General features: G+C 41.6%; 1 protein-coding gene across 1 annotated transcript in view; it reads left to right on the top strand.

Moving 5' to 3' along the window:
* The window catches only part of CUNH4orf50 (chromosome unknown C4orf50 homolog), a 49,628-nt gene that overhangs the window by 23,100 nt on the left and 12,644 nt on the right, over window positions 1-13,884 (top strand). The window contains exons 7-8 of the mRNA XM_029234717.1: window positions 7,320-7,493; window positions 11,649-11,705. Of these exons, the coding sequence (XP_029090550.1) occupies window positions 7,320-7,493; window positions 11,649-11,705 (231 nt within the window). The remainder of the gene's footprint in view (window positions 1-7,319; window positions 7,494-11,648; window positions 11,706-13,884) is intronic.

Genomic DNA, 13,884 nt, shown 5'->3' with positions numbered 1-13,884 from the left:
TACCGTGTCCTCCAGCAGCCCTAGGAGGGAGGAACAGTCACCACCCCCATTTCCCAGATGAGAAAACGTAGGCACAGAGAAGTTAAGTGACTTGCCCAGAGTCACACAGCTAGGAGGGGTTGAGCCCAGACTCTACCTGGGCAGTCAGGCTCCAGAGTCTTTATTCTTACCCTGGACAAGATAATGTGAGTCTGCCCCGCTGCTCAGGCTGTTCAAATTGGTATCTGGTGGGACATGGAGTGGGTGTTTACACTTTAATATTAGAGCTTTTACTTTCAGACCAAGGAGTGTTTCAAGCACCTCAAGTTATAATTCTGCACATTGAGTCTTTTTATTTTTTGGTATTTATGTATTTATATTGAGACATAATTGATATCTAACACTGTGTAAGTTTAAGATGTGCAATGTGTTGAGTTGATACATTTCTATATTGCAATCTGATTACCACCATAGCTTTAGCCAACACCTCTATCACACTGAATACTGGGTCTTGAAAGGAGAGAGCAGTGAGCTTTAGAACTCAGTCAAACAGGGTTCAAACCCAGGTCTGTGCTGACTACATCCGTGACTTCTCTGAGTTGTTTTCCTCATCTGTGGACAATACTCGACATTCAGGACTGCTAGGATGAAATTTATTTTTCCAGTGGTCTTGAATGTGTCTGTAGAATATTTAGTGTTGAGTCCTTTGTATATATTCATATCCGATCTCTCTGCCTCTCTGTCTCTGTCTCTCTGTCTCTGTCTCTCTCTCTTTCTCTCCAATTTTATCAGTCATTTCACAGGATCATTTTTTGTTTTTATTGATATTCTTTATTGTATGTCTGTATTTTATTTCATTGGTTTCTTCTAATATCTTCATGGTTTCCTTTCTTCTACTTTCTTTTGGTTTCATTGGCTGTTCTTTTTCAGGCTTCCTGTGTTGAAAGTTTGGATCATTGATTTTCAACTGTTCTTCTTTTGTGATTTATGCATTTAAATCTATGCATTTCTCTCTAAGCACTGTTTCAAGTACAACCCACACATTTTGATAAGTTGTACTTTTTATGTCTGTTCAGTTCAAAGTTTAGCTTTTAATTTCTATTGTAATTTCTTCCTTGACCCATGGGTTATTTAGAAGTGTGTTGTTGAATTTCCAAGCATCTGTAGAAATTTTTAGTTATATTTTTGCTATTGATGTCTAGTTTTATTTCATTGTTGTCAGAAAACATACACTATATTATTTTATTTTTTATTTTTTTTATTATTATTATTTTTTTCTGTATGGGGGCCTCTCACTGTTGTGGCCTCTCCCTCTGCGGAGCACAGGCTCCAGACGTGCAGGCCCAGCCGTCATGGCTCATGGGCCCAGCCGCTCCGCAGCATGTGGGATCTTCCCGGACCGGGGCATGAACCCATGTCCCCTGCATTGGCAGGAGAACTCTCAACCACTGCGCCACCAGGGAAACCCCACTATATTATTTTAATCTTGAAATTTGTTGAGATTTTTTTCATTGACCATGTTATGGTCTATTTTGGTAAATATTCTATGTGCCCTTGCAAAGAATGAATATTCTGCAGTTGCTGGCTATTAATTAGCCCAAGCAGATTAATTATGCTGATCAAATCTTCAATATCATTACTGATGTATGGTCTATTCGTTTTGTCATCTACCAAGATGGCTTTTTTTTTTTTTTTTTTTTTTTTGCGGTACACGGGCCTCTCACTGTTGTGGCCTCTCCCGTTGTGGAGCACAGCCTCCGACGCACAGGCTCAGCGGCCATAGCTCACGGGCCCAGCCGCTCCGCAGCATGTGGGATCTTCCTGGACCGGGGCACGAACCCATGTCCCCTGCATCGGCAGGCGGACTCTCAACCACTGCGCCAACAGGGAAGCCCTGAGATGGCTTTTGAAATCTCCAACTCTGAGTGTGCATTTGTTTATTTCTTATTTTTGTTATGTTAGTTTTAATTCATATGTTTTGAAATTATTTATTAGATACACATGGATATAGGATTATGATGTATTCCTGGTGAATTGACTCTTATCATGATGAAATATCTGTCATTATCTCTCACATTTCTTGCCCTAAGGTTGACTTTGTCTGATATTAAAGTACCACATCAGTTTCTTTTCATTAGTATTTTCATGGTATATAAATTTTTTACACCATCCATCTTTTTGCTTTCGAGCTATCAGTATCTTTAAAGTATGTTTCTTAGAAACAACATATGGCTGTTTTTGTTTTTTTTTTTAAACTTAGTTCAGTTTGACATCCTCTGCTTTTTAGTTGGAGTGTTTGGTCCATTTACATTTCACATACATAATTGTGTAATTGGCTCTATGTTTACCTTCTTGCTGTTTCTTCTATTTGTCTGTTCTGTTCTCTTTTCTTTTATTCCTTCTTTCTGCCTTTGTTTTTGGTATTAGTAAACTATTTTCTATTATTCCATTTTCTTCTCTATTAGCTTATTTTGATACACATTTTAGTGTCATTCTTTTAGTGGTTACCCTAGAAATTTCAAATTGTAGGTATTAATTATTAAAATTTACTTTAAATTAGTACTTTTACCATGTCTCAAATAATTCAAAAATCTTTTAATAGTTTACTCCATTTATTCCTTTTCATCCTTTTCATTGTTTATTTTTGTCAACTATGTTACTTCTACGTATATATACCTTACAAAGTGCTATTACTGTTGTTGCTTTAAACACTCAATAATCTTTTATGTTTATTCATATCTTTCTACATTCTTGTGCTGTTCATTCTGTCTTCTACTTGTGTGGATCTGTTTTACACCCACCTGAAGAACTTTGTTATTTTTCGCTGGTGATGAATCCCCTCAAATTTCTTTTTATGAAAACAATTTTTCAACTCCACTTTTAAAAGATGTTTTTCACTCTGGATTCACAATTTTAGATAGGAAGATATGTTTCCCTCTTTTGACACTTTAAAGATCTCATTTCATTGTCTTCTGGCTCCCACAGTTTCTGTTCAGAAATGGAATAATTTGTCTTTTTTTCCCCTGAAAGAAATGTGTCATTTTACCTCAGACTATTTTAAAGATTTGCTTTTCATCTTTGGGTTTTGGCAGTTAGACTATGATGTGCTTACATGAAGTGTTATTTATGTTTATCCTGCTTGGTTTTTCTGAGCCTCTTGAAACTGTGGAGTCATATCTTTAATCAGATTTGGAAAATTCTTGGCCATTAGTTCTTCAAATATTTTGTTCCTTTCTATTTTTCTCTCCTCTCCTAAAAACCTAGACTGTTTTTTCACTTTATCCCACATCTTTTGGAACTGTTCTATTTTTTTCTCTTTGTGTTATCAGTTTGAATTTTCTACTGACCTGTCTTTTAGTTCACTAAAAGTTCTGCTGTTCAGTTCTGCTGTGTCCTGTCTTCTAATAAACCCATCCATTCGTTCTTAATTTCATTTATTGTATTTTGCAGTAGCATATCCATTTTACCCTTTTTAAAGAGATTCTGATTCTCTGTTGAAATACTCCATATTTTCATTCATTTTTGTCTGTGTTTTCCTATGTTGTTAAAAAATATAATCATAGTTATTTTGAAGGTCTTGTCTGCTAACCCCAATAACTAGATTATCTCTGAGTCTGTTTCTATTGGCTATTTTATTTCTTGGTTAAGGCCCACTTTTCTGCTTCTTCATGTGACTAGTAATTTTTTTTTAAATGTTGGACGTTATGTGGAACATGTAGAGATTCCTGCTTATTAGCTTCCTCTAAAGCATGTTGTAAGTTTTGTTCTGGTAGGTAGCTGAATGACCAGCAGACCATTATTCCTGTGCAGGTCTACTTCAGTTTTCCCCTCAGTACCAGGGCTTGATTTTACTCCTCAAGGGTGGTCCTTGCTTCTAGGGCATGGCCTTTCAGTGGTATCAACTGAGTTCCCAGAGCATTCACCAAAGACTCTCCACTTCGGCTACGCCAGAACTTTGCTATCTTTGTAGCAGTGTGTGACCTCCAAAATCTCTTTAGCAATTGATCTCCCAGCTGCTGCTCTCTGCTAGGTCTCAGAGTCTTACACTATGTTGCACCACGTATGATTCAGCCAAGGACCCAAGGGTATTTCTAGGACAGTGTCTGGATTTCTTCTCTGCGGCTCACCTCTCTCTGTTGCTTTGTCCCACAAACCCCAGCTGTCATAGCATTCCTGAACCCCAGTCTCTGATTCTACTTAGCAGGACCACCATGTTCAGCGCGGGATCTATTTCCCCGAACCATGGTTTGGAAAATGTTCCAGGGACAACGTAGAGCTCACCTTGTTGTGCATCCTTTTTCTCATGGATTGTAGCCCTGCATTGGCTGCCATTTAATGCCTGCAAAGAATTGTTTTTATGTACTTCCCTCATATCTTGTCAAATCCCAGCTAGTAAGACCTGGTGGGAACGAAAACTCTGAGAAGGTGAATTTCAAGCTAAGAGTCTCAAGGTTTGAAAGGAGCAGCGAAGGAAGAACATTCCAGGCAGAGGGAGAAGCAAGTGGCCAGCCCCTGAGGCAGGAATGAGCCTAGCTTGCTGAAAAGCAGAAAGTAGCCAGCGTGGCTGGATCGCGGTGGGCATGGGTGGGGCGTGGTATGAGATGAGGATGGAAAAGTTGTCATGAGAAAGATCACGGGAGGCCTTGTAGGCTCTGGTTATGATCACTTCCAAATGCAGTGGGAGACTATTGGAGGGTTTTCAGCAGGAAAACATGATTAAATTTCTGTCGTAAAATGATGCGATCTTTGATGCTGTAAAGACACAGGGAGGACACAGGGAGAACAGTCAAGAGGATTTTTGCCAAGAGATGATGCTAGAATAGAGGAATTTTTTTTTAATAAAGAGAGGATTCCAGGTAAAAACTAGAGTTAGAATCAATGGGATTTGTTGACCGACAGGAGGCAGAGGGCGAAGAAAGCTTCCTGTTTCCCTCGTCCCAAGTTACAAACCTGATCTTGTTTTTATTTGCTTAAAATAAAAACCTTAAACCCTCTGGGTCTTCCTGTCACACTTGGTATGAAGTCCAAACTCCTTTTGGTGAGTTATAAACTGGCCCCTGGGGAGCTTCAGCTGTTGCTAGATACATTCCCTAGACTCTGGGCTCCTAGTTCCTCAACCCGGCCCTCCCACACCCCAGCTTTCTCCTGAGAACTGCTGCTCACCATCTGGGTCTCATTTTAGCGCATCTCCTCCCAATCCCCCAGGATGGATTCGGTGCAGAGGCAACTCAGGCACGTCTCTCCCCAACTCTGCTTTCCGTGGTGCCATTTTGGTAGCTTGCAGTTGGCCATGATGGTATTTAAACCACGGAAATCAGCACATGCTACACATCCGTGTGCCTCTCCCTCCCTGGAGAGTGGTTGTTACGCATTCACCACACACTGCTGGGTGGCAGTGGACGCCTTTGATTTAGTGCTTCCCTGGGGCTCCGGCGGCCTCCTGGCTTCTCCTCACCTCCCTGTGCTAGTGGCTTATCTCTGCGTCAACCTCCCCCACCAGACAGAGCTCCCCGAGGGCCGTGTTCCCCAGGGCTCCCAGCCCAAGTGCAGCCTGTGGCTAGAGCACGTGCCTCTGAGGTCTCTTAGGGAGCAAGTGAGTCATGGGTCCTTCACAAGGGTCACTGAGTGGGGCGGCCCCACGTGGCAGGCAGGGCCAGCCTCCACCCCACACTTTTATTCTCTTTAGAATAACATCCTGTGGATGCTGTCTTAGGACCCTGGGGATGAAGCCCAAATCACCGCAGAGGAGAGAGGCAGCAAAGGCACCAAACTTCCCAGAAAGGCCAAGTCGTTTTGCAAATCTTGGAGCTGGATCTTAACGGAACCATTCAGAGTACCCATCTGTTTTTGACAGGGCCCAGCCTGTGAATCTCAGGCCCACAATCTGTGAATTTCTATTAACTAAAAAAAAACAAAACAACACATTCTGCTATCGTATTCCTTGCTTACAAGGGAGAGGCCTCATGGGCCACTGAGTCGCCTTGACTCTGCTGTCTCTGTCTCCCTTCCATCCTCTCTCTCCTGCTCCTCCTGCCATCTCACACCCAGGTCAGGAACACGTGGAAGAGATGATCTCTGTGGGCTTTCCATTCCCGGGGTGGCTGCTTTCAATGAAAGCTAGACTGCCAGGGCCGGGAGCAAAGGCATTTGAGACATCTCTGAGTTTCCGGGACCCTGGACACATTGCAATTGGAACTTTTACTATTAGCAGGGCTGCTCTTTCCCAAGGCCGCCTTAGTAGCATGAATCAAGAGCTTAATGATGCTCAGGGCCTTGACACAGAAATTCCCCTCTGATGATCTCAGGGGAAGAACCAGAGGTGTGTCAGATAAGGCTTTCTATCTCAGCCTCAATTATAGCATCAGTATATTAGAATAATCTGAGCGTTCACCATGCCACAGAATACTGCATAGATACTAACAGGGTTTTTGACATTATTTAATGATATGGAAAAATGACCATGACATGGTATTAAGGGAGGAAAACAGGATACAAAAGATATCTATGGCATATAAACGTATGTAGAAAAAAATATGTGGGGGTGTATGTGTGTGTGTGTGTGTGTGTGTGTGTGTGTGTGTATACGCATATATACATATATATGCATGTTTATGTATATGTATGTATACATTATTAAAAAATAAAAATTTAGAGTCCAGAACCAGTGGGGGCAGTAGCATCACTGCCATTTGACCACACTTCCCATGGTGATAAATCAGCCTCTTTTTTCTCACTTTCTGCCCTCCCAGAAATTCCCTATTTGATGTTCATATGAAACCCACTCGTGTTTGACCCAAGAAGGGTGAGAGGCTATTTTGTACTGATTTAAGAAGAGTGTTTTGGGAAAATGCAGTATGTTCTGTTCCATAGAAATACATGAAGGTTTAGTGTGATAAGTATCTCATAATTGGACTTGAACACTAAATTTCATTCATCATAGTGTGTTTCAGTATAATGGTGACTGATGTCTATTAAAACAGACTCTGGAGTACCATGCCATTTCACATATTTTTCATGTGTGAAAAAAAAATTTTTTTTTTTAAAATAACACTCTAGAACGCTATTCTGTGATTCCCTAGACCCTCTCCAACTCTCCCATTCAAGGGTAAGGGCACCTGGGTAAGGGCATAGCAGAAAGACTGAAAATATAAGATAATATATGGATAATAATGATGTTTATGCTGGCTAATAGTTTTTGGAGTGATCTCTGTTACTTTATTTTGTGGAATTTATTGTAAGCAGGAGAACAAATTAAGAAGGAAAACGGGTACTGTCTGTTGGCTAAGGCAAATTACTTGGAAGATTACCTAAGAATTACAGTCAAATCTGTGATTCCACAGCTCCAGGACCCTGAAGCTGAGGCTTCCAAGGAGGACCTCAGGCTGTGCGTCAGACAACTTCGTCACCAAGTGCTGACCCTGCAGTGCCAGCTCCGAGACCAAGGGTCTGCACACCAGGAGCTGCAGGCTTCTCGGGATGAGGCTGCCCGTCTCCGGTGTGAGCTCAAGGACAAGGTAGGCTGGGCCCATGCTTCCCTTTCCCGCCTGAAAACCAATGTTCCCTCACTTGGGAAAGTTTTGAGAGTAGAAAAAAGAAGTAGGTAAGATCTCACTGGCCCTTTCCCACAGTTTGTAAGTATTTATTAGATTTTGAAAGTGCAGAGCAGTATAGGGAAGAAAATCCAGCCTGTAATCCTTCCATCCAGGTAACCTTTGTTAGATCTAAAAATAATAATACATGTGTATGGCTTTTTAAAAAATCCATCTGCAATTTAGTTGGGGATAGATTATGAGGAAGGCATTTGATTACCTTTTTCTCCAAGTAGATAACCAAATATAACTTCATTCTTTTCAGAAGGCATATTTCCTCCATGGATTGACATGTCCTCCTTTTTGTCAAACAGTTTTTTAAATGTTACATAAATAAAAGCCCTTTCTCTGAAAGGAGGAAGTGGGTGTGAATATAAAAGAGCAACAGGAGAGGTCCTTGTGGAGTTGGAACGGTTCAGTATCTTGTCTGTGGTGGTGGAGACACAAGCCTACACAGGTGATAAAATTGTACAGAACTTGGTACACACACACACACACACACACACACACACACACACACAAATGTACACAGGAGAGATCCGAATAAGAATAGTGGATTGGGATTAGCAGATGCAAACCATTATATATAGGATGGATAAACAAGGTCCTACTGTATAGCTCAGGGAACTATATTCAATATCCTGTGTTAAACCATAATGGAAAAGAATACAAAAAATAATATATATATATATATATACACATATATACATATATATATATATCTGCATCACTTTGCTGTATAGCAGAAATTAACACAACATTGTAAATCAACTATACTTCAATAAAATAAACCTTTAAAAAAAGAATGGTGGATTGTATCCACATCAATACCTGGTTGTAATATTCTATAGTTTTGCACAATGTTCCCATTAGAGGAAACCAGGCAAAGTACACAAGGGATCTCTCTGTATTATTTTTTTAAACTGTATGTAAATCTAAAATTATCTCAACCTTTAAAAAATGCAGAAAAATATAGTCCTTTCTCCCCCTCAACCCCAACTCCTTCTAACTTCCTTTATTTTAACCCTATCTACCCACATTCAGTACGTGTGTGTACATATATGAAATCATACCATAAGGAACATTCTGCATCTTGCTATTATCATTTAATAAAAAATTTTGGTGATATTTCCATATCAATACATGCAAACTGAACTTCATTATTTTAAACTCTTGCATATTATTTTTCAAGAGACCAAACCATAACTTCCTTAACCAATTCTTTGTTTATGGAAATCTAAATGGTTTCTGTTACTTTGCTTTACAAACGAACATTTTATACATCTGTCTTGGGATATGTTTCTGCTACATCCTAGTGAAAGAGTTACTGGGTCAAAGGCTATGTACATAATTAACTTTGATCGATAATGGCAAATAACCCTCCAAAATGTTGCATCATGTATACTCCCACCATAAATAAATGAGTGTATTTGTTTGGCTACAACTTGTTACCCTGAATCATATCACACTTGACATTTTTTTGGCAAAGCGATGGGTGAAAATACACTATCAACATTTTGGAGTGATTTCCGACTCCTTCTTATGCATTCTTTGTATAATCGAATACACTATACATGGAGTTTTATGTCCTCTGTCCATGTTGCTTCATAGCCTTTTTGTCCCTTATTTTTTGGACTGTGCAGTAATCTATGGGGTGGATGTGATTTCTGTTCCCCTACTGTTGGATCTATACTTATGTCCATTAATTTATATATTATTGTTTATATACAATAGTTCAGAGAACTGGGATTACTGGTTTAAGGAGACGAAATAGTGTTCATTCTAAATACATATTGCAAATTTGCTTTCCAAAGTATTGGCACCTACCTCCAAAGCCAAGGCAATTAATGAAGGTATATTTGTCACTGTGCCCTCAACCAGTGTAGGAGGTATGATGACGTTTTTGTCCTGTCTGTCCCTGACCTGTGAAAAATAGAACTCCAGTTACACATGTTAGACCTTTTTACCCTATCCAATATATGTTTAAGTCTATTTTTTATTCTTTTCATTCTTTTTGTCTTTCACTGCTTCAGTTTGGATATTTCTTTCTAATCCATCTTCCAGTTACGTAATACTCTTTAGGTGAGTCGAATTTGCTCTTAAACTCATTATTTTAGTTCTTCATTTCAGGTATTGTATTTTGCAGTCTTAGAATTTCCATTTGACTAATTTTTTATAGCTTCCAGTTCTCTGATGAAATTCTTGTAATATAATTATTAAACATTTCAATCAAAATTATTTTCAGGTCTGTCTCTGATAGCTCCATTTTACATTCCCACTAACAATGGATGAAGGTCCCAACTTCTCCACACGTTCTCACCAACATTTGCTACTGTCTGTCTTTCTGTTGCTAACCATCCTAGTGGGTGTGAAGTGGTTATTCTCACTGTGGTTTTGACTTGCATTTCCTTAATGGCTAATAGTGTTGAGCATCTTTTCATGTGTTTATTTGCAATTCATATATCTTTTTTGGAGAAATGTCTATTCAGATCCTTTGTCCACTTTGTGATTGGGTCGTTTCTTTTTTTGTTGTTGAGTTGTAAGAATTTGCTATATATTCTAGATACAGTCCCTTATTAGCTATAGGATGTGCAAAATTTTCTCCCATTCTGTTGTCTTTTCACTTTCTTCTCGTCTGTTTTTTAATTGCAAATGCCGCAGTACACAGCTCACAGAAACATATTCATGCTATTTCTTAAACTGAAGTAGAGAGAAGATTTCATCCAAGCCTGCAAATATTATCGTGTGCCTTCCAAATAGAGGACAGTCTGCTTGGAGCCGGCATTTTACTCTTCAAATATATTCAGAAACGTGTGCCAAAATAGGAATATAGAAATGTTCATTAAAGCCTTGTTTGTAAAGCAAAAAAGCAGAAACAATATACACTTTCATAAACAAAGAATTGGTTAAATAAATTTTGTTTCAACCTCATGATTAAATAATATGCAAGATTTTAAAAGAATGTGATCGGTTTGTATGTAATACCATGGAATTAACACCACGATTTTATATTAAATGACAAAAGCAAGCTGTAATACATTTTGTATAGTATAGTTTCATGTGTGTATGTGTGTGTGTGTGTGTATACACATATGAATTCTGATTATGGGTATGTAAGGTTGAAAATAGTATTAGAGGTCAGAAGAGCTCAAGGGGAGAGGAAAAAGTACTTTTATTTATCTAGCTTTCTTGTACTGACTACAGAGGGAATCAGAGTGAGTGAGAAGAATTCTCAGAGCACCTGTCGTATTGTAGCTTATGACTGTGCCTTTTGAATAGAAGACAGTCTTCTTGGAGCCGGCCTTTTACTCTTCAAATATATTCAGAAATGTGTGCCGAAATAGATGCATAGAAATGTTCATTTTGTGGAACAGGAATTTAGGCAGGACTCGGCTGGGCATTTCTGCTCTGCAAAGCATCAGTGGGGATCACTTGGTGGTAGTCAGCTGGATGCTGGGCTAGGCTGGAAGGGCCAAGGTGGCTTCACACATGTGCCTGCCGCAGAGAGTAATAATGATTTATGTTCATCGAATGCTGACCAGATGCCAGGCCTTGTCTAAGCACTTTACAGGAATCGAGTCACAGAGTCCTTATCCAATCCTCACCGTTAGGTGGACACTAGTACTAACCCCACTTTACAGTTGAGAAAGCTGAGGCAGAGAAAGACTTGAGTTGCTCAGCGTCACAGTTCTAGTGAGTGGCTGGGCTGGGGTTAGGGTGTCTGGCTAGGGAACCTACAGGTTTAACACCACACCAAAGAACTCTGGCACCTCTGCATGGGGAATGGGGAAGGCTTCCTTCCTGAAGTAAGAGGCAATAGAACTGGCCCTGGTAACTGCAGTCTGGCAGAGCTGGCCCTGGCAACTGCAATCTGGCAGAGCTCATTCTCCAGTGCTCAGAGCATCCTTCCTCCTCTGATCTGGCCGAGGAGCTGATGGGAAAGGTCCCTGTTCCCACCGAGAGCTCCTGTGGGGAAAGAGGGGGATAAGAGCCAAGCTCTCTGAGCATGGCTCGCCTGTGGACGCACCGAGCTGTGTAATCCACGGCTCAACGGTTTCAAAAATCTTGGTTCTCTTTCAGCTTGATGCACTTCAGAAAAAGCACCAGGAAGCAAATTTGGCTGTGACTCCTTTGAAGGTAATACGTGTGTGAAATCAATATGAAATGTCCCTTTCAATAGAAAAAAAGAGCTTAGTATTTTTCCCATTAGGAGGTAGTCCATTTCTATTGTGTAAAAACACTGGAAAGAAGAAGGAAAGAGACAAGTGGCACCCCAAGTCCCTATTTGAATCTAGCATTTGCATGTATTTTCTTCCAGTATATTTTATATGTGTCTGAGGTCCTACTATACCTGTACGTCTGTGTCTGGCTTTTTCCACTTGGGAGTATAACCCATATAGGGGCTGTCCTTGTCTTTGCTAGCCTTTGAAGCTGCTGTTCATGCCGCAGTCTAAAGCAGGAGCCACTGCAGTTCATAAAGCTGCCAGACCCTTTCGGGTGTTCAAATCCCTCTGTCCATTCTCCTTCCCTCTCTCCCTCCCTCCCTCTCTCTTTTGCATTATTGCACATAAACACCATGATGCACATTTTTTATTAGAAAAGTTTTCCCCACATATCTAGACATTTCTTGAGGACAGATTCCCAGAAATGACATTACTGGCTCACAGGGTTTAACGTGCTAATTGAAAGTGTAGTTTGGTTGAGGTGACACATTTCACCTCAAATATGGCACTTGGATTTGGGCAGTGGACCTGGAGGGGCTGCTTTTTCTTTCTACTCTCTGGGCAGGGTGGGCTAGGAGGGGCTCTGGCTGGGAGTTAGAAGGACATGGTTGAGCCCCGGGACCCCACCGACTTGCCAAATCCCACTCACTCTGAAATAACAGTAATTCTGCTCGGCTGCTCTCACAGCTTCTTCAGACCCTCCATGGATGTTGTCCATGGAAAAATGGAGAACAAAGTGTAAAGCTCTTGAAAATGGGAGGCTTTCTTGCTCCTTCATTATTTTCATCATTTGCTATATACCATTTACTTAAATGAGGACCGTAACCCCTTGTACACGACAAAGCGCTTTACAAACTCAAGATGGAAAAGGAAGCGGTACCAGCACCACGTCATTCACACGAGGCAAGGCCTAAGCAGAAGAGGTCAGACTGCAGGGAGGAGCCATAGCGATCTGGGTTCAAGATCCAGCCCCTCCCCAGGGGCGTCGTTCACCTCTGGAGGCTCAGTTTTCTCATCCGCAGATGGGAACTGTGATTCGTAACCTGGCGTGGGAGGTTTTGTAAGGATTCTAATGATGAGGGCCACTCTCTGTTGAATGTTTGCCATGTGCCAGGTACTCCAGACATATTTTCTCAATAGCACAGTTTCTCAACATGTCAGGAACGTGTCAGGAACATGAACGCTACTCTATGGATAGGGAAACTGAGGCTCAGAGAGGTGCAGTGCCTTGCCCATAGTCACACAGAGCTACTCAGTGGCAGAACCAAGATTTAACCCAGTTCTGTCTGATGCCAAAGGCTGCAACCTTCCCCTTGGCCTCGCTGTCTCTCCAAGAGCCCAGTGGAGTCATTGTCACCATCAACAATGGCCTCTTTCTTGGGAGAGCTGCACATAGTAGGCGTTCAGCTGATGCTGGCTGAATGGAGAGGCCCCGATGTTTTAGGGATGTGATTCAGGGGGCCTGGGGCACCCCAGCATCCAGGTCAGACCACCCTCCTGTGCTGCCTGCCTGCAGTACTGGGCACCCGGACATCACTGCCTAGACACTAATGTGCAAAGGTCCCTGACCCTCTGGGATGGGCTTAGAAGGGAGTTCTGGCAAGAAGGGGTCATCACCTCCTCCGATGGAGCAGGAGATGGCGAGAGTCTATCAGTCCCTCCGGACATGCACAAATGTGGGAGGTCATTTCATGGTGGGAGGGTCACGAACTCGCATCACTCATGTAACACATCTCTCCCATGGGCCATGCTGTGCCCAGCCACGGCGTAGGGATGGTGCTGGCGATCCAGGGGAGTGTCAGTCTTGACCATGAGGATCCCCCAGGCTATGTGGGAGACAGACCCAGAGATACAAAGATTAACTGCTGGGGCAGAAGGAAGCCAGGAGCCTGGGCACAGAGAGACCCAAGTCCTGAGCATGAGGGAAGCCTGCCTGGGGAGACAATGCCCAGTCTGGCCTCTGAATGGATCTGTGCAAGGCTTTTCTGGGCTTGGGACATGAGCTACAAAGGAGTGATGAGGAAGTTCTGGGGCGCCGGGGTTGGGGAGTGGACCAGTGTGTCCGGAAAAAGAGGAGTGAGAAGGAGGGTGGT

Source organism: Monodon monoceros, unplaced genomic scaffold (assembly GCF_005190385.1).
Source record: "Monodon monoceros isolate NGI ecotype Baffin Bay Population unplaced genomic scaffold, NGI_Narwhal_1 Super_Scaffold_20, whole genome shotgun sequence".
Taxonomy (NCBI): Eukaryota; Metazoa; Chordata; class Mammalia; order Artiodactyla; family Monodontidae; genus Monodon; species Monodon monoceros.
This window is presented reverse-complemented; position numbering and strand designations above follow the sequence as displayed.